A 22,976-nucleotide genomic window follows, 5' to 3' on the forward strand; every position below is an offset into this window, starting at 1 on the left:
ACAGAGAACATTTTTTTTAAAGTGGAATACTTTAGTCAGTTCAGCTTAGAAATAGCATATGTAATTAAAGTTTGAAATATGCAGATTTTAATTGTCAAAAGTGAGTTTTTCTTTAAAAGAAGAAAGCTAGACAGTCATTTCCTGATTCAATACTGATAACATGTCCTCTTCCCCAAGGACAGAAGCCAAAGTCTTACATGCAGTTGATTTACAGAAACTGTCCTTAATAATTAGTCTCAGGATGTCCCTAATTAACCCTGCATGCAGGAATTGCAGTGACCTGAAAGAAAGGCTCAGAACAGATCTAACACAGCCCCATTGTCGCTGTTAGCCATCACAACCATGACCCAGACTTGTCATGAGCAACACCAGGGGAGAACAGCTAGTGTTTAATTTTAAAGTGTAGCCATAACAAAAGATTACCAAAGGCTTTATGTGAACTTCATCATCAGACACTTAAACAGCAATGAAATAGAAATTATGGCAGGATTTCTTCACATTTCTGATGAATAACTTGATTGTGTGTGCCATAAGATTAGCCAAAGGCACTTTAATCACTATCTAGAACAGATTCTGGTTACTCAAGTAATGTAACAGCTCAATTTGATGCAATGAAATTACTGACAGATAATGTGCTGGACTTAAGGGAGAAAATCAAAGTTAGGAATAAGAAGGAAGCCAGCCCAAATTAGCTAGTCAGAAAAATTCACAAGCAGATTGATAGATCAGCAGTGCAAAGTACAAGATTATGGTCAAGCAGAAAAAATAAAGACATCCAAAGTACAGTGAAAATGAAAATACAATACAGCATAGGAATAGACCCTTCGGTTTCTATCTCTCTGTTCATTTCCTGTTCATCTGCCTATCAAGATCCACCTTAAACATTGCTAATGTGTCTGCTTCCATCACCTCCACTGGTCATGCATTTCAAGCACCCACTCTGGGTGAAAACTTTTCCCTGCACTTCTCCCCGAAACCTTCCCCTCCTCTCACCTTGAACCTGTGTCCTCTTGTAGTTGACCTTTCCACCCTGGGAAAAAGCCTCTGACTATCCGCCCTATCTATGCCTCTCATAATTTGTGTTGACCTCTATCAGGTCACCCCTCAGCCTCCGTCTTTCTAGTGAAAACAATCCAAGTTTATCCAACCTCTCAACATAACTCAAACCCTCCAGACCAGGCAACATCCTGATAAGCCTTCTCTGCACCCTCTCCAAAGCATCCACGTCCTTCTGGTAGTGTGGCAATCAGAAGTGCAGGCAATACAGGTAGTTCTTCTATAACGCGATGGCTGTATTCTTCTGTAGCCCCACATTATAGAAAAATCGCGTTTTCGACACAGTACTTAAAATGTTGGCGATGAAATCATGTTACAGGCAACACATGTTTTAAAGTTGTTGCTTTAGAAACTGTGTCCCCAATTCATCAATTGCATTACAGCGAATTAACGTTAACGAAACGTGCATTATAGCAGAACGATCTGCATTCCAAATGTGGCCTAAAGCTTTGTACAACTGTAACATAACCTGGAGAAAGTGAGGACTGCAGATTCTGGAGATCAGAGCTGAAAAATGTGTTGCTGAAAAAGCGCAGATCAGGCAGCATCGACGAAGAAGGGCTTACGCCCGAAACGTCGATTCTCCTGCTCCTTTGATGCTGCCTGACCTGAAACATAACTTGCCAACTTTGACATGCGATGCTCTGGCCGATGAAGGCAAGAGTGCTGTATGCCTTCTTAACCACCTAATCCACCTTTGTTGTCACTTTCAGGGATCAGTGGACATGCATGCCCAGATCCCTCTGCATTTCAATGCTAATAAGGTGTGGGATATTAAATGAAAAATTGGTGAATAAATAACAAATAGTACTGCAAACCAATACAGAAAATGAATAAGGCTCTGCAAGAGATTAGAAGGATGGTACAAATATAAGGATAAATAAAAAAGGTGTTTATACGCATGTGAATAGTGATGTAAAGGACAGCACCACTCAAGGTTGACGGAAGGATTTTAATGGTGGAGGATGAGGATACCTTTTAAGAAGTAAAAATAGAACTGAGAACATAGTTGTGCCATGGGACAAAGTAGAACAATTGATGGAGCCAGCTGTTATAAAGTAATCGGTTCTGAAATAACTAGAAAGTTTGTTCGATCGCCAGGTTCTGACTGTCATGTTTGACAAATTTAATGCAGATTTTGAAGAAGTAACCAATAATAGGAATGTAGTCAATGTATGTTTCCCAATAGAAATGTACAGTGCATCACAAAAAGAATTAACAACAAGATTGAGGGGTTTGGTGTGAAACAGCCACATGGATAGAGGTTTGGCTATGGACAGAAAGTGCAAAAAAGTGTTGCGTGCATTAGTGAAAAATGTACAAAGGTCAACTGAGAGCAATTCCATTCTTAATGTAAACAGGTGGTATATAGGGCAGAGTCTTAAATTTAGAACAAAGGTGGAGATTTGGCTAACAACAAGAAGAACTATAAAAGACCTCATAAAGAGACAGATATCTTAGAAGAATGAGCAAAGTAGAAACTGGAAGTTAGCAATAGCACTACATGTTTGGAGGATAAACAAGAAAAGGGTTATACAATGATTGACAGCACAATGAATAGCAAGATCCCAGTGTTAAAATATACAATTTCCTGAAAGAACATGCAGTCAGAAAAATTATTAAATGGAGTATAAATTATATCAAAGCCATCTCCAGTGTAGAATTACCAGGAAAAAACTAACAATAGGAAACTATAGTTAAAAGGAAAAAGTAAAACACTTGAACTGTTTTCATTGAAGTAGAGAGGACCAGAGGAGATTTAGTAAAGTCTTTATAATAAAAAATATTTTACATAGAGTAGGATAAACACTACTTGCTCAAATATAAGTGAATCTATAATGGGAGCTGTTATGGCAAATTTAAGATATGAGCGAAGAGTTTTCCATAAAGGATTATTAGAGATTAGCCACAGGGACCAATTAAGGCAACACTGGATAGACATTGGAAACTGAAGCAAAGGGCAGAGTTTGGGCAGTGGAATTAGATTAATACACCTGATGAGATAGAGAAAATAAACATGTAACAACTCCCAGATTTAAAAAGACAAGACGACATAGGCTCAATGAGGAACAAGTTTAACACTGGTAGTCCATTTACATATTTTCTGACCAACCCTGTTCATAGAAGTTATGATGCACCTCTAGAGCAGGTGAGGGACTTGAACCCATGCCTTCTAGTTCAGAGGCAGGGACACTATCACGGCATGGCAAGTGACCTCTCAGCCTTCACTATTTGATCACCAGCTGCTGAGGATTGAACCCATGCCCCCAGAGCAACTGTCTCTGCCTCTGCCCAGTGACAATACCACAAGGCCACTGTTTCTCCACCCTCAAATTGTTAGAATCTTGTAGTTCAGCTTGTTTTGCAGTTCTGAACATCTTTTCAATGGGAAAATCAGGTGACCTGTTAGCTTGCTGAACAATAGAGATGTTATTACACACTCTTTAGGGCAGATAGGACTTGAACCTTTGCTCAAACGTAGGGACATTAGCAGTGCACCACAAAAGCCCCGAGTGGTAGTTCTTTTCATGCAAGGTGATGATTTAAAGCAAGAACAGATTGCAATGAGAGACTCAGACACTTGTTTAAGTGACAGCCAGGTATTGAAATGGGAAGATTATATATTGACATACTTAAAAGACATCATCAAACCTGCAGGAAAACTAATACAATGTCTATCTATTTCATTAAGGAGGATCATGAAATCTTCTCTGGCTTGTCTGGAATTTACTTTCATATCATAGTATGGACAAGTTAGGCAGAAGAGCCTATTTCCATGCTGTACGACTCTAATAACTTATCAGCCTTTGCATCCTGATTTTAAACTTCAGTTATAAACATGAAAGTACAAGTAAATTAAAATTTCAACAGCATGATGAGGATAATTTATTTTTATGCAGTATGTTAGGATCATCTGGAATGGACTACCAAAAAGACTGTTGGAAACAATTTCTGTAAAAGTTTTCAAAATGGAGCTGGAGATGGGCAGAGGATTGAAACTCAAGGGAAGCTGTAATGTGCACAATGGATCAAATGGCCTCCTTCTGAACTGTATGAATCTATAATGGACAAAAAAAATATTTTCCTTCCAGCAAAAAGGAAATCTTAGGTACTCCAACGTGTAGAAGGTAAACACTAGAGTACTTTCATACTTTCAGTAAGTAATTAAAGATAGCAAATAAACTGTTACCAATCTTATGGAGAAAGAGCACAGCTGAAATGGGAAAAGCAGCAGCCAACTACAGCTGTTATGAGTCAACTCCCACTGTCTCAGTACATCCATGGAGCCTATAGCTGAGACACTAATGAGTTGCCAGCACGGCTGTCTACTATTTTAACAGCCATGAACTGGTATGCTACGGAACAGTGGTAGAAATCCACAGACGTCTGACATCAGAGGCCAATAAAATTAAATGCTTCCTGTGATTATGACCCTGACTTGTATCAATAAACAACCTGTAGCACAATTTATTTTTTCAATTACCCTCAAAAAGGTGGTGAAACACAAAATACGTTTCTCCAGCAAAAAAAAGTTGCTACAAAAACTTGGTGCACAGCAGGAGAACTGTGAAGACTGAAAAAACAAACTCCACATACTATTGCTGGAACAATTTCTTCACTTTTGACATTATTTGCAAGTTCAATTAACTCCTGTTTTTGCAGCTCCTCCCCAAATTGTGGATCCCAAGCAATGGCTGTGAAATAGAAATGAATAGCTGCTGCCAGCACAATTCACAGGGTGGGCAGGAAAAGAAAGGAGGCTTCTCCAGTGTCAATGTTGATTGTTCCCACCAGACAGATCACCTAGACTATGGGCAGGTGACACTCCTAATCAGTCCTCACTACACCACTTCCATGACATCCTTCCGATGATTTTTCCAGTTCCTTTATACGTCAAATACAAATTCCACTTGTTCTTTTGTATCAAAGAAAAAATTCAAAATCTGGATTTCGACGCATTTCCACTTTTATCATGTGCATACTTCCATTCTCTGCTCTAAGAGCATAAAATGGCATTTAGTCTTGTCAATGTTACATACAGACTTTAACTTCCCTATGTTCACTCACCTCTGTAGTCTCTTCTGTTCCTCATTTGTCATGTCTCCTCAGTTGGTGTTATTAGCAAATGATACAATTATCCCAATTTGCCTATTTCTGATTCATTGACTGACACTGGGCTAAGATGCCATAGGTGCAGATCTCAGGGACATACCGGTAGCAATGTCTTGCCAATCTTAAAACATCTGAATACTCTTACTCTATGTTTCCATTTTTCAGGCATCTCCCAATTAATAGACTTCTGTTTAGATCATGGGTCTTATAGTATCCTACATGTCACTTTATCAAGGACTTTTATAATCCCTTTCCCTAGGCTCTGATAATTTCCTCAAAACAACTGATTAAGTAAGTATGCATGACTTCTTGATGAAATTGACAGGTAAGATCTCTTGGTTTTTTATGGAACTAGTTCCCCACAGATCTTCCTTATTTTGACCTCAAGCCATTTTCCAACTTACAATGTGAGGCTGAATGATTCACAGTCATCTGAAGCATGAACTTTTCTGGAACTGTAGATCAACCAAACCAGTGGATCAAATTGGCTCAAATAAAACTGACAGGTCAAACATGGGATTCACGTGAGAACATTCAGCTAATTCAAAGCTAAAAAAAAATAGGGCAAGGATTCTGAACACAAGTAGCATGAATTATTCATCACAGAATAAACCTATACAGTGATGCATGATAAGGTTCAGTAAATTAAAAATAGTATCTTGATTATTTGATTTCCTTAAGAAGGAGATAGATATAGTTCCTAGGGTCAAAGTGACCCAAGATTATGGAACAAAAGTGGGAACAGGGAACTGACTTGGATGATCATATTGAACGGCGCAGCAGGTTCGAAGGGATGAATGGCCCATTTAGAGTCATAGAGTGATAGAGAATTGTACAGCTTGGAAAGAGATCCTTCGGTCCATCTTGTCCATGACCGACCAGATATCCTAAATTAATTTAACCTCATTTGCCAGCATTTGGCCTATATCCCTCGAAACCCTTCCAGTTCATTTACCCATCCAGCCTTTTAAATGCTCCACCACTTCCTCTGGCAACTCATTCCAATCACACTGCATGAAAACGTTGCCCCTTAGATCCCTTTTATACCCTTCCCTCTCACTTTAAACTTATGCCTTCTAGTTTTGGACTTCCTGACTCTGGGAAAATACCTTGATTATTCACCCTATCAGTGCCCCTCACAATTTTATAAGGTCACCCCTCAGTCTATGATGCTTCAGGGAAAATAGCCCCAGTCTATTCAGCCTCTCCCTATAGTTCAAACCCTCCAAACACAGCAGCATCCTTGTAAACCTTTTCTGAACCCTTTCAAATTTAACAACATCTTCCCAGTAGCAGGAAGACTAGAATTGAACACATTATTCCAAAAGTTCTGTTCCTATTTTCTATGGTCTTTGATAAATTGTAACTGGACTAGTAATCCCGGGACACTGGCTAAGCCTCTGGGGATAAAAAAAAACTAAATGCTGGAAACTTTTACTTGGAACTGTTCTGAAGAAGTCATAAGGAAATCAAAACCTTAACCCTTTCTCCCAAGACACTGTGCCAGAGTCTCTCTGGCACATTGTTTTTTATTTCAGATCTCCAGCATCTGCTGTACTTTACTTTTATTTGTGTCTCTAAATCTCTGGGGACATGGATTCAAATCCCACGATAGCATCTAATGGAAACTGAATGCAAATAATAAATCTAGAATTGAAAGCTAGTGTCGGTAATCATTACCATGACAACTATCATTGATGGCTGGAAAAATCCATCTGGTTCACTAATGTCGTCGTGGGGAAGGAAATCTGCAATGTAAAGCCTACACGTAACTCCAGATCAACAATAATGGACTCTAAAATGGCCCGAGCAAGCTACTCAGCAACAAATGATGGCTTCTGAGATCTCATTGCTGAGGTTCCCACATAAACTGCTGGATAGGTGAGTTAAAGGTAAAGTCACGATAGTGTCTGAGGACTATAGGATTGCTTTCTCATAACAGAGAAACAATTAGTGGTGGTTTAACCTGGAGGTCACTAGTCTATCTACCTTTGAGGAGAAAGTGAGGTCTGCAGATGCTGGAGATCAGAGATGGAAATGTGTTGCTGGAAAAGCGCAGCAGGTCAGGCAGCATCTAGGGAACAGGAGAATCGACGTAGGGCTAATGCCCGAAACGTCGATTCTCCTGTTCCCTAGATGCTGCCTGACCTGCTGCGCTTTTCCAGCAACACATTTCCATAGTCTGTCTACCTTGACCTAGCAACCAGGGGAAAGTGAGCACTGCAGAATCTGGTGAGTCAGTCAAAAAGTAAGGCCCTGGAAAAGCACAACAGGTCAGGCAGCATCTGAGAAGCAGAAAAGTCAATGTTTCGGGCATAAGCCCTTCATCAGGAATGTGGAGGAGGAAAAGGGGCTGAGAGATGAATGGAGGGGGTGGGGTTGTGTATCATTTCAAACACAACAGTGACAAACACAGGGGGGGGGGGGTGGGAGAGAGAGAGAGAGAGACTGACTCGCTGAGATCTTTGTAGAGGGAGGAGGAGAACTTTTTTAATGCGGGCATCTTTGGAAGAGGCTTCGCAGTAAGGTTTCAGCAACTAGGACAAAGTGAGGGCTGCAGATGCTGGAGAGTCAGAGTCAAAAGGTGTGGTGCTAGAAAAGCACAGCAGGTCAGGCAGGATCCAAGCAGTAGGAGAGTCGATGTTTCGGGTATAAGTCCTTCATCAGGAACGTGGACAGGAAAGGGGGCCGAGAGATAAATATCTTGTCCGAGTAGTCACACAATTACAGCTCTGGTGGCACAAATACACATCCTCTCGATGCAAGGCTTTTGACTCAGCATTTTTTTTTATTAAGCTAAGTAAGGGAAGGCACCTGGCCTCAGACAACATGAGCTGACAAAATAAATAACCCAATTTGCTAATAAATCCCCACAATAACACGTTGTGACAGTGTGAGGATTACTTCAAGTAACAGTTTTGCAGGTGTTTCCAGGTTCACTTAACAATGCTGAATATCTACCATTTACCTATTTAGCACATCTCCGTTTGGATTAGAAGATCCCATGCTATATAGCCAAGTCCCAAAGGACACAACTAATTGCTTCGTTTTGTGGGTTGGTGGGATGGGGGGATGGGAGAATGGAAAAGTAAAACTGTTTTTATATTATGATGCAAGTCACTTTTACCATTCCCATCATGGGCTCTACATTCCAACATAGCAATAGATGGTTTAGAACAAAAAAGGAAGGAATAGTAATTTCCTGTATGAGATGAAATTCTGATTATTCAAGAATGAAACAGCTGAAGAGGTGGAAACACTGCTACCCTGCTTTCCAGAGTGAACGGTCATTCCCTTCCAGTTTATTTATTCATTTTGCTAAAATAAAAAAGCAATCATGTAAGATACTGAAATTATGAATTTTAGTTTACAGAAAAGCAGTGGGCTGAAAGGAAGACCATCACCAATTTATGAAATTACATAAAGATCTGAAGAACTATGTTCATTAAGACTACATCAATCAAGGAAATTCTTGAGCAAGTAAGCAGCCAAGTGCATAGCCTTCTTCACAAACAGCAACAGGTTAAATGATGAGTGGAATTAATAAAAGGACAAAATGTTAATACTGGCAAGACCTCCACCCCTGTTCTCTGCACAATGCCATGGCATTAGGCTACTTCCAAAGAACTTTGGAGCAATAATCCAAAGTAATAAACTGATAATTTAAATAAATGAGTATTAAAGGAATAACCATTATGGCCTCACTCTAATCTCCATCCCTGACCCCAACCATGCAACCCCCCCCAACCTAACAGACTCCGTTCCATCACCATTCCCAACACTCAGGCCTTAGGCACACAGCTACTCACTCTCACAATTTGCCTGATTGGAGCAGTATCATCTTGAAGAATCTTCAAATTGTACTTCCTGTACTTGGAACCTGGTCATATCCGAATTAAATAATGTTGCACGTTGAAAATTAATGGTTAGAGTTAGTGAGGGGAAAGTCAGTGCCAATGGCAGTACAATTCATAGCTGTATTTATGCTCTAGACTTGAGGGAGGACTGGGTTATAAACCTTCTAGGATCTTGCATTAGAATATTTCTCAGGCAAAATATAAGTTTATTGTCCCTCAAAAATCTTACCAAAGTCCTCATGAGTTGCCTGTCTATACCAAGACTCCACCGCTCACAAAAAGACTCTATATCTCATAACTCCTGAAGGGTTTTAACTGATGCATTATGTCCTCTCTGTACAGAAATTTAGTTAAATTTAATAAGCACCGATTTATAAATATATATTGAAACTACAAACAAAATGAATTATATTTGACTTGATTTATTTATTGTCACAAGTACATGTTACAAATAGTGAAAAGGGTGCATATGCAGAAACACAAAATAAATAATCCATTAATCAAGAAGCTAAATGATTCCCTGGTATGTCAAAGATTGTCTTTTTTGCCATGGTATTCTTTAAATAAAATCATATCTTTACAAAACATTCTCCTAAATCTATAGCTGGTACAAGCTGTGATCACCAGGTTTCCATTATGTATTTCCTGACAGTAAAACAAACATACCAGTTTTCATCCATACACACTCAGTGAAATTGTACAGGAAGAGTGAGCAGACAACAAATGAGTTTGAACGGGACATTATATCCTGTATGGCAGTGGGACCGTCTCATAATAGTTCACCAGCAATATTAGGAGTTATGAGATACAAATACACTAAACAATTTTCATCATAATCTCTCCTAAAATCATTCTGCCATAGTAATGTTTGATTCTATATAAACAGCCCTTGTCAGAAACTTATGAGATTTCAGTGTAAAATGAGTCTGTGCCTCTTCAGCTTCTAAATTTTCCCAAATTAGGTTCGACTGTTCTCCTTTCAGCATATTCCACAGCAAAATGTACATGTAGACTACCATGAGTAAAATTTACTGCAACTTATTTTAATGATGAGACAATCCAAGAAATTTATTTTTCAGCATTAGGGTCTATATGAAATAACTGTGAACTTGAAGATGATCATAATGTACAAATATTCATACTATTCGCTGACTATAAATATTCCTCGACCACAGACACATCATACAAGGTATTGATTTTTTTTCAAAAAGGTTAAGGACTGCAGTACCTCAATAATTTTAGGGCATGAACTCTCCCACATCCTAGCCCCTACACCACACACCAGGCCTTGATTTCACACTGTCTGCCATTACACAACATCTATTGTTAGCCACTACCAGTCTCCATTAACAGCTATTCACCCTTCTAGTCAGATTTTTACCTACACCCTTGTCCAACTGCTCATCTCTCTCCTTAGGCTGTATTCCCACCTATCGGTTACTCATTTTCCTCTCCCCCCACCCTACCTTTTGCATATACACCAACATTTTCTTAGCTACCATCAGTTCTGAGGAAGAGTCACCGGACTCGAAAGTTTAACTCTGATTTCTCTGCACAGATGCTGCCAGAACTGCCGAGCTTTTCCAGCAACTTCTGTTTTTGTTTCTGATTTACAGCATCTGCAGTTCTTTTGGTTTTTACATAAAATATCAAGTCAAGTTTCAGTCTGCGAATCAACCTGTCCATAATAAAGTCAGCTGGGATCATAATACTATGCAATCACCAATGTTGCTCTCAGAGGATAGTAAACGACCGCAAATTGCCCACCATTTACCTTCCATTTCCCCAACCCGTGGGCAAAGTGTTTCCACTCACTGTAGCATCACAGTGGATATATTTGTACTCCCGCACTCAAGGGGAAAGGGGAAAACTTCAGTCCCATTATCACAACCTTCTCTCATGTTGATCGCCCCAGATACTGTTTCCTTGTTTAGATCCATAGGTAAATATCCAAACTATGCAATGGTGCTTTGTTATAATATTTTGTGCAATGTAGCTTAATTTAGACTATACGTAAGTTTTTTAAACATTCACCACAATGTTACATTATATAGAATCTATAGCATAGAAACAGGCCCTTCAGTTCAACAGTGGAGGAATTCAGATGCATAGGGAGATGAGTGAGAACTGGACACAGTCAGAGGACATGTGAAAGCTGGCACTGTGCTTTTGGATGTTGTTGATGACGGAAAGAAAACAACTGAGAAGTGAGAAAGAACTTAAGGATAATTCCTTGAGGGATACGAGAGGTAATGGGAGTGAGACAAGAAGTCATCATTCTTTGGCTACATTTAGATTGATGAGAATGGAATCTGCTGAGGTTGGTTCCACCCAGCTGGATGACAATGAGATGCAAGAAGTTGGTGTGGTCAAATGGGTCAAAATTAGCAGACAAATTGATAAGGATAAAGAGGGTATGCTTAGAGATAATAGACCGACACAGAGTAAAGTCGATCTAAATTTCCTCATAATGCCAATTATTTGGTAAAATAGTAATAAATTAATAATTTGGTGCAGAATCTAATCTAATTAGAACTAGATTTAGACTACCCAGGCACTAATAGCTATCAGTGAGTGAATTGATGCTCACTCCATCAACTTGCTGTTCCACAACAATAGTGAGATAAGCAAATGATTGTTGGTGGTACTTGAACACCTGCCAAGACACTAGAAAAACTCTTACATTCTGAATACTGCCACAAGAATTTGGTCATTGACAATAATCAGCGCAAAAGTAGACAGGATTTTGGTTTACAGCTTTTTAGATTAGATTAGATTCCCTATTGTGTGGAAGAAGGCCCTTCAGCCCACTAAGTCCACACCGACCCACCAAAAAGTAACCCACCCAGACCCATTTCCCTCTGACTGATGCACCTATACTATGGGCAATTTAGCATGGCCAATTCACCTGACCTGCACATCTTTGGACTGTGGGAGGAAACCGGAGCATCCGGAGGAAACCCATGCAGACACAGGGAGGATGTGCAAACTCTGCACAGACAGTCACCCGAGGCTGGAATCGAACCTGGTCCTTGGTGAGGTGAGGCAGCAGTGCTAACCACTGAGCCACCGTGATGGCCTTCTTATTTATTAAGAGCCAACATGCATCAATCTTTCAGGACTGTACTGGACTGTATACCTCGATTGAAAACTCAGTTTTTGGTATGAAGCTCAAATCCGTTAATTTTCACAGAGGGGTTTACTGTGCTAGAAATTGAGTACCAACAGCATTACTGAAGTTCTGTGCCCTGGTCTTGTAAATTATATTTTAACCAACACCACTGATAATCTGGTACCAGGTTATTATCTCGTAATTTATCTTACTGCTATAAATAAATTGGCTGCAATATTTACCTCAGAGACTACAACAGTTCAAGAGCAAAAACAGAAATTGCTGGAAAAGCTCAGAAGGTCTAGCAGCATTTGTGGAGAGAAATCAGAGTTAACGTTTCGGGTCCAGTAACTCTTCCTCAGAAATATTAGCTCTGATTTCTCTCTACAGATGCTGCTAGACCTACAGAGCTTTTTCAGCAATTTCTGCTTTTATTTCTGATTCTCGTTATCTGTAGTTCTTTTGGTTTTTATTTGGTTCAAGAGCTCTTCACTGCAACACTTATTCCGTAAGTGTTATATAAATGAAAGTGCATTCTATATTGGCATGTTACTTGCTGCAATAAAAGCTTCATTAGACAATAAGATCTGTGCCTCACTGATGTGTGCACCTACTTAATTTTGATTTCTAGATTTTGATGGTGAGCAAAATAAATACTTCCAGTTCCTAGTTTCTCTCAGAGGAATCTTAACCCACCAAATCACTTGCCAAATAAAATTCAAGAATTAGTGCTTCCCCGTTAACATTCTGAGCTTCCATAGCACCAGTGGGATCAGTAGGTTTCCTACATGACTCAGAGTGGGTGGGGTGAATAAGAGAGCTCATGCAAACAATCAGGATGTTTCTACTTATCAGAACAGATTATCCGCAGAATCTATAGCTGTAGGTCACTGCTCAGGATGTTGTTTCATACAAACTGGACATTTTAATGTGCCAATTTCCTTTTCACACCAGATAGATAGGGATGTGCTGACACATATCCTGCCTAATTCTAATGTTGTATGCAAAGTTTACTAAATATTTTTGTAACCACAGTAGCAGCAACGTCCTACCTGTGCCTGCATCATTGCACGTTCAATCCGACGAGGACTACCTTTCTCCAGTTTTGTTCTCAGCATTAGGGTGGTCACTTGAATGGCCCAGAACTTTGGCTGAGACAGTATATACTGAAACATAAAACAAAACCACATTGAGTGTTAAAATTTTTTTTAAAATGGAAAGGTTAAAAATTAAAGCTGACTCTTAAAAGACTATTTTAGTATTTGGTGTGTATTTTCATTTTTGCTGGTGCATTATAAATAACCATACCCTCTGTATCAAGAAGTTGATTTTCATTCAACCCACCCTGAACATAAGTGTGCAAAAACAAAATTCATCAAACAGACAACAAAGTAAACCACATTAATGTCAGCTTTGAAACATTAAGATCCCAATTCTTGACTTTGGTGAAATGGGCATGATCTCATCAGATCTTTGTATATCTAATAAAGGTAACCTGCTTGAGAAATTAATAATGATGCTGCTGGTTCTCTTAGTTACAGATGTAACAATATTAAAACACAGTGGCAATTCTATTTTATAAGTAGTCATAAAAGATCAAAATTTGGTTCTCTTCATATTTGAGCAAAATTAGAGTTGCTCATAGTATATCATCGATGGTTTTGGCAGTTTGTAATAACCAATTTTAGTGAAATGACCAGAATGACAAATGTTCATTCGAAGCTTTAAAATATCAAACAAATCCAGCAAAGCAACACAATGCAGTGTAAACAGACCATCCCACTCAAAGAGATGCCTTTGGCCTCTTCACTGGGGCTTTCGTCGTTCAGACTGATATTTCAGGTCATCAGCCATGCTTCTGAAAGGATTCCTCTATTCTTAAGTGGGGATTGAACAGCAACTTTAGCAGAGGCAAGATGCATTTTTACAGTTCAACAATCTTTCACTTGAACCCTATCTCACTGGGATACATCGGCACATAATTCAATAGGATTGGAGAGACTGGGTAAGGGAAGAAAAAGTTAAAAAGGGAAAATAAGCTTTATTTAAAAAAACAACTTGAGATAAGAAACACGTATGACTTCCAATAATGGTGTAAACTAATACTGACTTCAGGTTACTATGCCAACAAACTCTCGAAATAACCGGCAGACACCTAGACCCAAGGGAAATACAATGCTGTCAATGCTTTAAAAGGACCACCCAGATGCCCAATGTTTATACTAAAGTGTTCCCAAATATGATTTACTTGCAATTTGTCTCACTTCGCTAGTCAATTGGGAATTACAATCTAAGACAGCCAAGCATTTGAACTTTACAACATTATAGAATGGGTAGATCTTTTGGAATGAGCTGAATTCACACTTAAAGGGCGAAAATGAAAGGCCTGAGGAAACAGGGTAGTGTTAACAGTGCATGAGAAAAAGAGATAGCTTCCTATACATCCTGTTATTTCAAGCACAAAGGGACTCCCATCTTCTGCAAAGCTAATTTTGTTCACAAGGAAGTCAGCACTATTCATCATGTACACCCAACATCCTTTAATACACTGAAAGAAAATTCCCACATTAAAGTGCTCTTACATATTTGAGATAATGGTTAGTGTGGACATAAAATAATCCTTTAAGAAAGGATCCAAAAAACATTTTAAGTCCAATAAGAACCACAGTGCTTATTGGATGTGAATCATACCCATAGGATTTGCTTTCTGCCAGTTATGGTTCTGCTTGTGCAATTTACATGGGTACTTACTTGTTTACATCACAGTGCATGTTTCACTTAGTGCTGTGTACAGCTGCATAGTTAAAGCAGCAAAGGCACTATTACAATGTACAACTTTATTATTAAGTTACTGAATGCTGTCCAATGGTGCAAATTCTCCCAACTGTAGTGTGAATAGCTTACAATGAAAGAGGAAAAGAACCGTGGTAGGGAGGTCAGAGAAAGCAGCTCAATATGTATAGGGTCTGTTGGAAGCATATTTAAATCGAGTGGATCTGACAGCGGGATATAAAAAAGAGGAAACCAAGATTTCACTCTGTTCAGGAGAAGCAGCTCAATAACTTAACTGTAACAGTACTTTCAACTTTCCATTGTAGGTATCTTAATAGTTTTCATGAGATTGCCAAATTACTGCCAAACAATGCTAAACTACAGTCAAATCCATATGTGGGTTTACCACCATGAGAAGAACTGAGTTTATAATCATTTCAGATGGGCCTTTACAACCAACACGTAGGAGATTTCTGTCCTTTTAACTCTTCAAACTTTACAAAGAACAATACAGCACAGGAATAAGCCCTTCAACCCCCCCACCCCCCCCAACCTCCCAGCCTTCACTGACACATTTTGCCCTTCCAAACTCAAACTGTCTTCGCTTGCAGGAAGAATATCCCTCTATTCTGTTCCTATTCATGTATCCAAAGCTGAGAATATACTGTGCTGATCCACAGCATGGCCTAGTTTTGATCACAACTCTGCAGTTTGCTTGATTCAATCCAGTTCTGAGGTATCTCAGAGGTCCTGGAACCTCTCTCCTGTTTGCAAAGTTGCATGTGGGTCCAATGAGAACCTTGTCTATAAAATATAACACATTTGGAGCTGTAGCATCCATTGATTTACCAGGAAGCACAATACAGTTTAACTGGTCCTTTCCTGGGTTGTGTCCTCATGAGCTAGTTTTTAACATATTTGCTTGCTGGTTATGAACATTTATATTATAAATTATTCAAAGATCAGCAACCAGTATCTTCAGGGCATTCCTGATAGCTCTGCCATTTCTCAATAATAAAGGTGAAATATTCAATAATTACCTGTTTAACATCACATTGTCTTTAGACAAACCACTGTTATTCGCATCTATCACTTGGCCTTATTTCTTGTACAGTCCATTATCATTAATGTATTCCTGGGCTTCTATTCTACTCATGAATTTCAGAGGGTCCTTGACTGTAAGACTACATTGAAACGCTAGCACAACTTGCACTGCCAAAATTATGGAGGAATCAAAGCTACAGTCCATTCTCAACGTGATGGGTGCGTGCACCAATAAGGTTAAGGCCATGTGAACTCTAGAATGAAAAATGGCAGCATAAAGCTGAAATAACTGCTTGTATCTTAGTTTCTCTTGCAGTCAGAGACCTACACAAATGCTATTAATAACTATAACTCTCAACAGGTCCAAATAACTGAGCCACTGTAAAAACGCAGAAGGCTCATATGGAAGAATAAAAAACTTGATCTTCTGTTCACCTGAATTAGTGAGCACAGTTCTGCAGAAACCAAACATTAATTAACCAAAATTAACTGCAGTCAGATGCAGCCAACTTTACTTACTGTTTTTATATGAAACCCATAGCATTGGGAGCGGCTTGCGTTTTGCTCAAATTGAAATGCCCGGAAGGGGAAAAGCATAGGGGAGTGTGCATGAGCTCAGTGTGCACTTTGAGTTTATACTAAAGAATAGCTTGGCTTTAAGCACCATATTTTACTGAGTGGGAGCCCGCCCATCAGCTCCTATAGACAACAAAAACATGACCTCCAGCCAAAGTTAATTCAGTGACTCTAACTTTCTCAATTTTGCATGCGTGAGCTTATCTGCATAGTTCAGTTAGTCTACTCATAGCAGCCTATTGCATAAAATTACTTCACTGTGCATTTATTATGTCTCAGATCCATAGACTGCTATCGAATTTTCCAATTGTTCATAAATCCCTCTCATTACTGGATGCTCCTATCCTTCTGATGATGTTTACTTTACAATGCCAAGTTTTGCACAATATAAGTACCCTGGTGGCACATTAGCATAACATATTATTTTCCTAGTTGTGAATAAATCTCTGTCTTTATTGAATAGCACTATTCTATTGGCGACACTTTGTTCACAATGCTAAGTTATACAAAATGAAACTGATTGCAATCTACTTTCATTCCAGGTACCTACTCTTAAATCCAGTGAAGACTCATGGGATAAAATTCTTCTCCCTTTGTACATTCAGAGAGTCTGAACAATTCAACGTAGCTGCTTGCGAGCACAATCCCTCAGCACAAAGCCATAACCTTGTTTAGGAGCGCCTCAAACGTCAGCAAGAAACAACAGATATTATTGCAGTTAGCTGCTATTTTTTACTTAGTTATTTTTGCTGGCCATGTCTGAGCTGCAACAAACTCATCCTATATTTGTTCTGAGATTATTTCATGTTGACATTGAGGTGGTTTTGCAACCCACTCAAGAATAGCATTGCGAGAAGACGACAGAATGCATCGTACACTCAATGAAATGACTTCTAATTTCATTCCAGGATGGTGATGTCAGACTTGCTTAAATGGTTTGCCAAACTACTTCAGAGAGCTTTAAGAGTCAATCTGCTGAGCACAATCCAAGCAGCTTTCATGGCTTTTTTTTTGAAGTCACAGCTTGCTATGATATGATATGAACTCATTACATTGAGATTACTCATATGGTATCATAACCACAAAATATTCTTACACGAACTGCACAGTTGCTTCTTGAACCATAGTTCATTGGGTTGTGCAGTCTGGGGAGAGGAAGACCCATGTGAGTTCACTAACATACTGAATTGAAATGCATGCCTGTACAACATATGCATATGTAAGCAAAGGTTGTCCATCCTCATAAATGACAAACTCAGAACCTCTGGCCACACAAACATTCTGAGGAGTCCATGTGATGTGAAGCAATGTTTTAGCTGGAATATAGTATTTTGATCAATAAATAATAGTATCTGAAAAGGCTGCTGCCAAACCATGCATCCAGACCATATGCGTTATAGCTGCAGCACTTCCTCACATATGTTCATTCACTATTTTCAAGCTATTCAAGTCAGTCATTAGTAAAAGGGTGATCGGCTTTTCCAACTACACATCCTTTTGCCAGTTGTTTCAATATTTAATCTTTCTGAAATCAGTACAACCTGAATATGTTAATATGTTTACATGTGTGACAATACCATCATGTGGTAGTGTCCATATACCAAACTTACAAGATAATGCATGACTTAAAAAGGGTGGACACTGGGAAGTTGTTTCCGTTAGGGTGGGGAGACTAGGACCCATGGGCACTGCCTTAAAATTAGAGGGGGTCAATTTAGAATGGAAATGAGGAGACATTTCTTCAGTTAGAGAGTGGTGGGCCTGTGGAATTCATTGCCACGGAGCACAGCAGATGCCGGGACATTGGATGTCTTCAAGGCAGAGATTGATAAATTCTTGATCTCGCAAGGAATTAAGGGCTACGGGAAGAGTGCGGGTAAGTGGAATTGAAACGCCCATCAGCCGTGATTAAATGGCGGAGTGGACTCAATGGGCCGAATGGCCTTGGTTTCACTCCTATGTCTTATGTTCTTTTTCTTGCACTGCGATTAAATGCTGATAACAGAAGGTCTTTTTCTCTGGCAGGGCTGGTGCACAATGGCAGCAGCAACAATCTTCACCCAACAGACCACTCTTCAGCTACAAGTAATGGGCACTGGCTGTTGTTTCAACAACAAAGACAAGGGGGTCATCAAGCCAAACAAAATCCTATCCTACCCTTCCACAGATACGTTCACGACTCTTTCCAGCAGGGAACCTTGAAAACAATGAACTATGGTTGATTTTACAGTGATTGAATCAAACAAACACCCCATCATCCTTCTCACCATATCAGCAACGTATGACATTGTTAACTGCACTGATTTCTCCCAATGCCAGTAATCCAACTCTTTCGGAATGTCCTTACTTCTACTTTTTCCTATCAACCAATACCCAGAGAATCTTCTGGAATAGTTTCTCCTCTCAACTAAGAAGTTATTAGGATCTTGCCTCTGCCTCTCCTATTTCTCATCTACACGCTGCCTTCAGCAACATCATTCAAATTCACGCTATCAGATTCCACCCATGCTTTGATGGCATCCAGTTCGACCTCAACACCATCCCCTGGTGGCACAGAGGAAAAGTAATGGGCTTGTGAAGTGACAGAGTTTGGGTTCAAATCCCACCATGGATGCACAATGTTGCTTATAAGGGAGTCAGTTTAGCTCAGTTGGCTGGATGGTTGGTTTGCAAAACAGTATGATGCCAGTAGTGTGGGTTCAATCCCCACACTGGCTGAGGTTACCGTGAAGAACTCTGCTTTTCAATCTCTCCTCTCACATAAGATATGGTGGCCCTCACTATGTAAATCACGACCAGTTATCTTTCTCTAATGAGAGAGCAGCCCTGTGGTCTGGTAAGACTATGGCAACTTGACTTGGCCAGTGGGAAAGGATATGGAAGTAGTCTCCTCACCCCAGCATAAGTTTAAGGGGCAGCACGGTGGCTCAGTTAGCACTGCTGCCTCACAGCACCAGGGTCCCAGGTTCGATTCCAGCCTTGGGCAACTGTCTGTGATGAGTTGGCACATTCTCCCCGTGTCTGCATGGGTTTCCTCCCACAGTCCAAAGATGTGCAAGTCAGGTGAATTGGTCATGCCAAATTGCCCATACTGCTAGGTGCATTAGTCAGAGGGAAATGGGTCTGGATGGATTACTCTTCGGAGGGTTGGTGTGGACTGGTTGGGTCAAAGGGCCTGTTTCCACACTGTAGGGAATCTATTCTAATCTAAAATAATTTCAGCTCAATGCCTATTGCAATGATTTGGATGGAGACATTGAAGAAGTGGTGTCAGAATTCATTAACAAAACAAGAGATATAGGCAATACTTGAGGTAGTCGGAGAAAACCACAAAAGAGTATAGAGAAGGTGGGGGAATAGTAGTGAAGTTTAATGCCAGAAAATCTGCGGTATAATACATTTTAGTCGAAGGGTTATGGGAAAAGTCAGGAAAGTAAACGTAAGGAATGTCATATCAGCCATAATCCTATTGAATAGAGACAAAAAACCTGCAAATGCTGGAATCCAAGGTAGACAAGCGGGAGGCTGGAAGAACACAGCAAGCCAGGCAGCATCAGGAAGTGGAGAAGTAGACGAAGAAGGGTTAGACCCGAAATGTCGACTTCACCATCTCCTGATAATCCTACTGAATGGCAGAGCAGGCTTGAGAGGCCAAAACAGCCTACTGCTGGTCATATTTCTTCTGGTCTTATGAATTATCAAGTCAACCACAATCCAGAAAACTTACAAAATTAAGTTGAATTAAAACAGCCTCTGAATTACAGTCTTCTGCATTGTAAGATTAATTATTCTATTTCTCAAACCAGCTAAATTTCTGATCCCTTTTAAGCAATATTTATATTATGTTGGAAATCAAATGATTAAGCCCACTTCCTAACCACCTTGCTTGTCTAACCAGCGCTGTGCATATTACTGGAATGTTCAATCCTGGCAATGTCATGGAGAAAGTGAGGACTGCAGGTGCTGGAGATCAGAGTCAAAAGTGTGGTGCTGTAAAAGCATCATCTGAGGAGCAGGAGAGTTGACGTTTCGAGTATAAGCTCTTCATCAGGAATGTTTGATAAAGACAAAATTCCTGATGAAGAGCTTATCTCAAAACATCAACCTTCCTGCTCCTTGGATGCTGCCTGACCTGCTGTGCTTTTCCAGCGCCACACTTTTGACACTGACAATGCCATGCTTGACGTTACTGTGATCATAACTTAAATGTTGATTTCACCAATGCACAAACCAGTGCTGTGGACAAAACTCGCATCAACAGCAGGCAATCCACTAATAATTAACTGGACTGCTTCTCACAGACCATTGTAAAGCTGGTCACTAAACTGCAGCAGAACGTGGTGTGCTCCCACTGGGCTGACTGGCAGTAGAAACAATGAAAATAGCAACTTAGTGTCAATTAAAAGCATAATTACTGCATAAGGCCTGTGGTGCAAATCACAATAAGGATTTACCAAAACTCATTTCCCATAGGAGTCTCACAGTAACTGGAGGTGAGGCATTTTAATCCCTTGAATTTGGCCAGCATTCAAGCCCATATGAACCTTCAGTTAAAGTTGTAACCCATCATGGTATCTGGTCCCTAACAGTGACTTATATTATTGACTTTAATTTCTATTGTTTTTCCATGGGTCAGAAAAAAAAAAGGTCAATGACCACATGTGGGTGGTATGGCTGGATGGAGATGGAGAGACCCTAAAAACAGATTATAGTTCAGAACAGGACATCATGTACAGCACATTAGGAGTGACTGATTTCTTAAATTCTAGAGAACAAATAATAGCTTATCCATTTCCTGTCCTCAAAATCACCGTTTACGTTGAAACATTTCAAACAGATGGTGATATGGACTTCCCTACAAACACTTGACCGAATTTTCTAAATCTCACACAAAGAGAGAGGTGGTTTCAGAGAACATAAAGACAAATATTTAAAGAAAGCAAATCCTCCAACTTCCCATTAACATATTTTGACAACAAGTTGCAATAATCACATACAGAGATAAGAGATGTTTCCATAATACTAACAGTCATATTTTGATTAATAATTTGCACGCTTCTGTTCAGATCAATAACGAGACAGGAGAGACTATTCTATACTCTCTGAGGGCAAGGGGCACGAATTTACCACTGTCATAATGTGATACCTTTACAACTTGTACTATAAATCTCCAGACATCTTATACTCATAGATTAACTCAAGGGATCGTCAAGAATGCTTTTACAAATGCAGAACTCATCAGTAACAGTTCACTGAAAAATAAATCATGCCTGGACAGCTACCATGAAACCATAAATGAATTATTTTTTATACATATTTACCAGCTAGTTAACACTGATGTCAATTCTATTATAATTTAGAAGTTAAATGAAGCCAGTCAAATGCCGTTTTTTTTTGCCCAAGTCCAATCAGTAGATTAACAGATCACATTTCCTCCCTTGTAGATGACTCTCAGTCAGCTGGGAGAGCAAGAGGGAGAAAGAAGAGGACATTGATTGAGAAGCAGACAGTAGAGATGCAAGCTGCATGCAATGTTAGATTTTCCACCCTGTGGCCTAAGCTTGCTTTGTTCAAACTTGAGAGATTGGGAACCAACAAAGCTCATGGGCAGTCAGGCATAAATGGCAGGCAATCCTGAGAACTGAACTCACAGCTCTCAGCTCAGAATTTGAGATTTCTCCCTTCCGAAAACTGTACAGACTAGCAGACTGGGCACAATCAATAAGAGGTAAAAACAATGACTGCAGATGCTGGAAACCAGATTCTGGATTAGTGGTGCTGGAAGAGCACAGCAGTTCAGGCAGCATCAGGAATAAATGATGAAGGACTTTTGCCCGAAACGTCGATTTCAAAGTTCCTTGGATGCTGCCTGAACTGCTGTGCTCTTCCAGCACCACTAACCCACAATCAATAAGAGACAACTCAACAGAAGAATTATGTTGTGCAAATTGGAGACATATGAAAGCTTGACATCAACACAGCATGTGCTTGCCTAATTTGTTTTAAGTCAGTATATGAGGTAAATTTTCCACTGCTCCAAAGAATAATGCAGATTTGCCCTCCTAAGAAAACAATTTTATTTTAATAAACTCTCATTTGTACAACAGCCTTGAGACACCCCAAACTACTTTAATTTCAACAAAGTTGCTTTTAAGTGTGATTACTACTGTAATGAAGGGAAATGTTGCAACCAATTTTCACACAGCAAGATCTCACAAGCAGCAACGAGATAAATAGCCACAACTCTCCCGCATTGTTGGTGCTAGTTTAGTTGCTGGATTTGTGGTGCTGGAAGAGCACAGCAGTTCAGGCAGCATCCAAGGAGCTTTGAAATCGAGGTTTTGGGCAAAAGCCCTTCATCAGGAATAAAGGCAGTGAGCCTGGAGGGTGGAGAGATAAGCTAGAGGAGGGTGGGGGTGGGGAGAAAGTAGCATAGAGTACAATGG

General features: G+C 39.7%; 1 protein-coding gene across 1 annotated transcript in view; it reads right to left on the reverse strand.

The window, feature by feature from the left end:
• The window catches only part of ttc27 (tetratricopeptide repeat domain 27), a 209,686-nt gene that overhangs the window by 97,216 nt on the left and 89,494 nt on the right, over positions 1-22,976 (reverse strand). The window contains exon 10 of the mRNA XM_043695515.1: positions 13,191-13,304. Coding sequence (XP_043551450.1) covers positions 13,191-13,304 — 114 coding nt within the window. The remainder of the gene's footprint in view (positions 1-13,190; positions 13,305-22,976) is intronic.

The sequence above is a fragment of the Chiloscyllium plagiosum genome, chromosome 9 (assembly GCF_004010195.1).
Source record: "Chiloscyllium plagiosum isolate BGI_BamShark_2017 chromosome 9, ASM401019v2, whole genome shotgun sequence".
Classification (NCBI taxonomy): Eukaryota; Metazoa; Chordata; class Chondrichthyes; order Orectolobiformes; family Hemiscylliidae; genus Chiloscyllium; species Chiloscyllium plagiosum.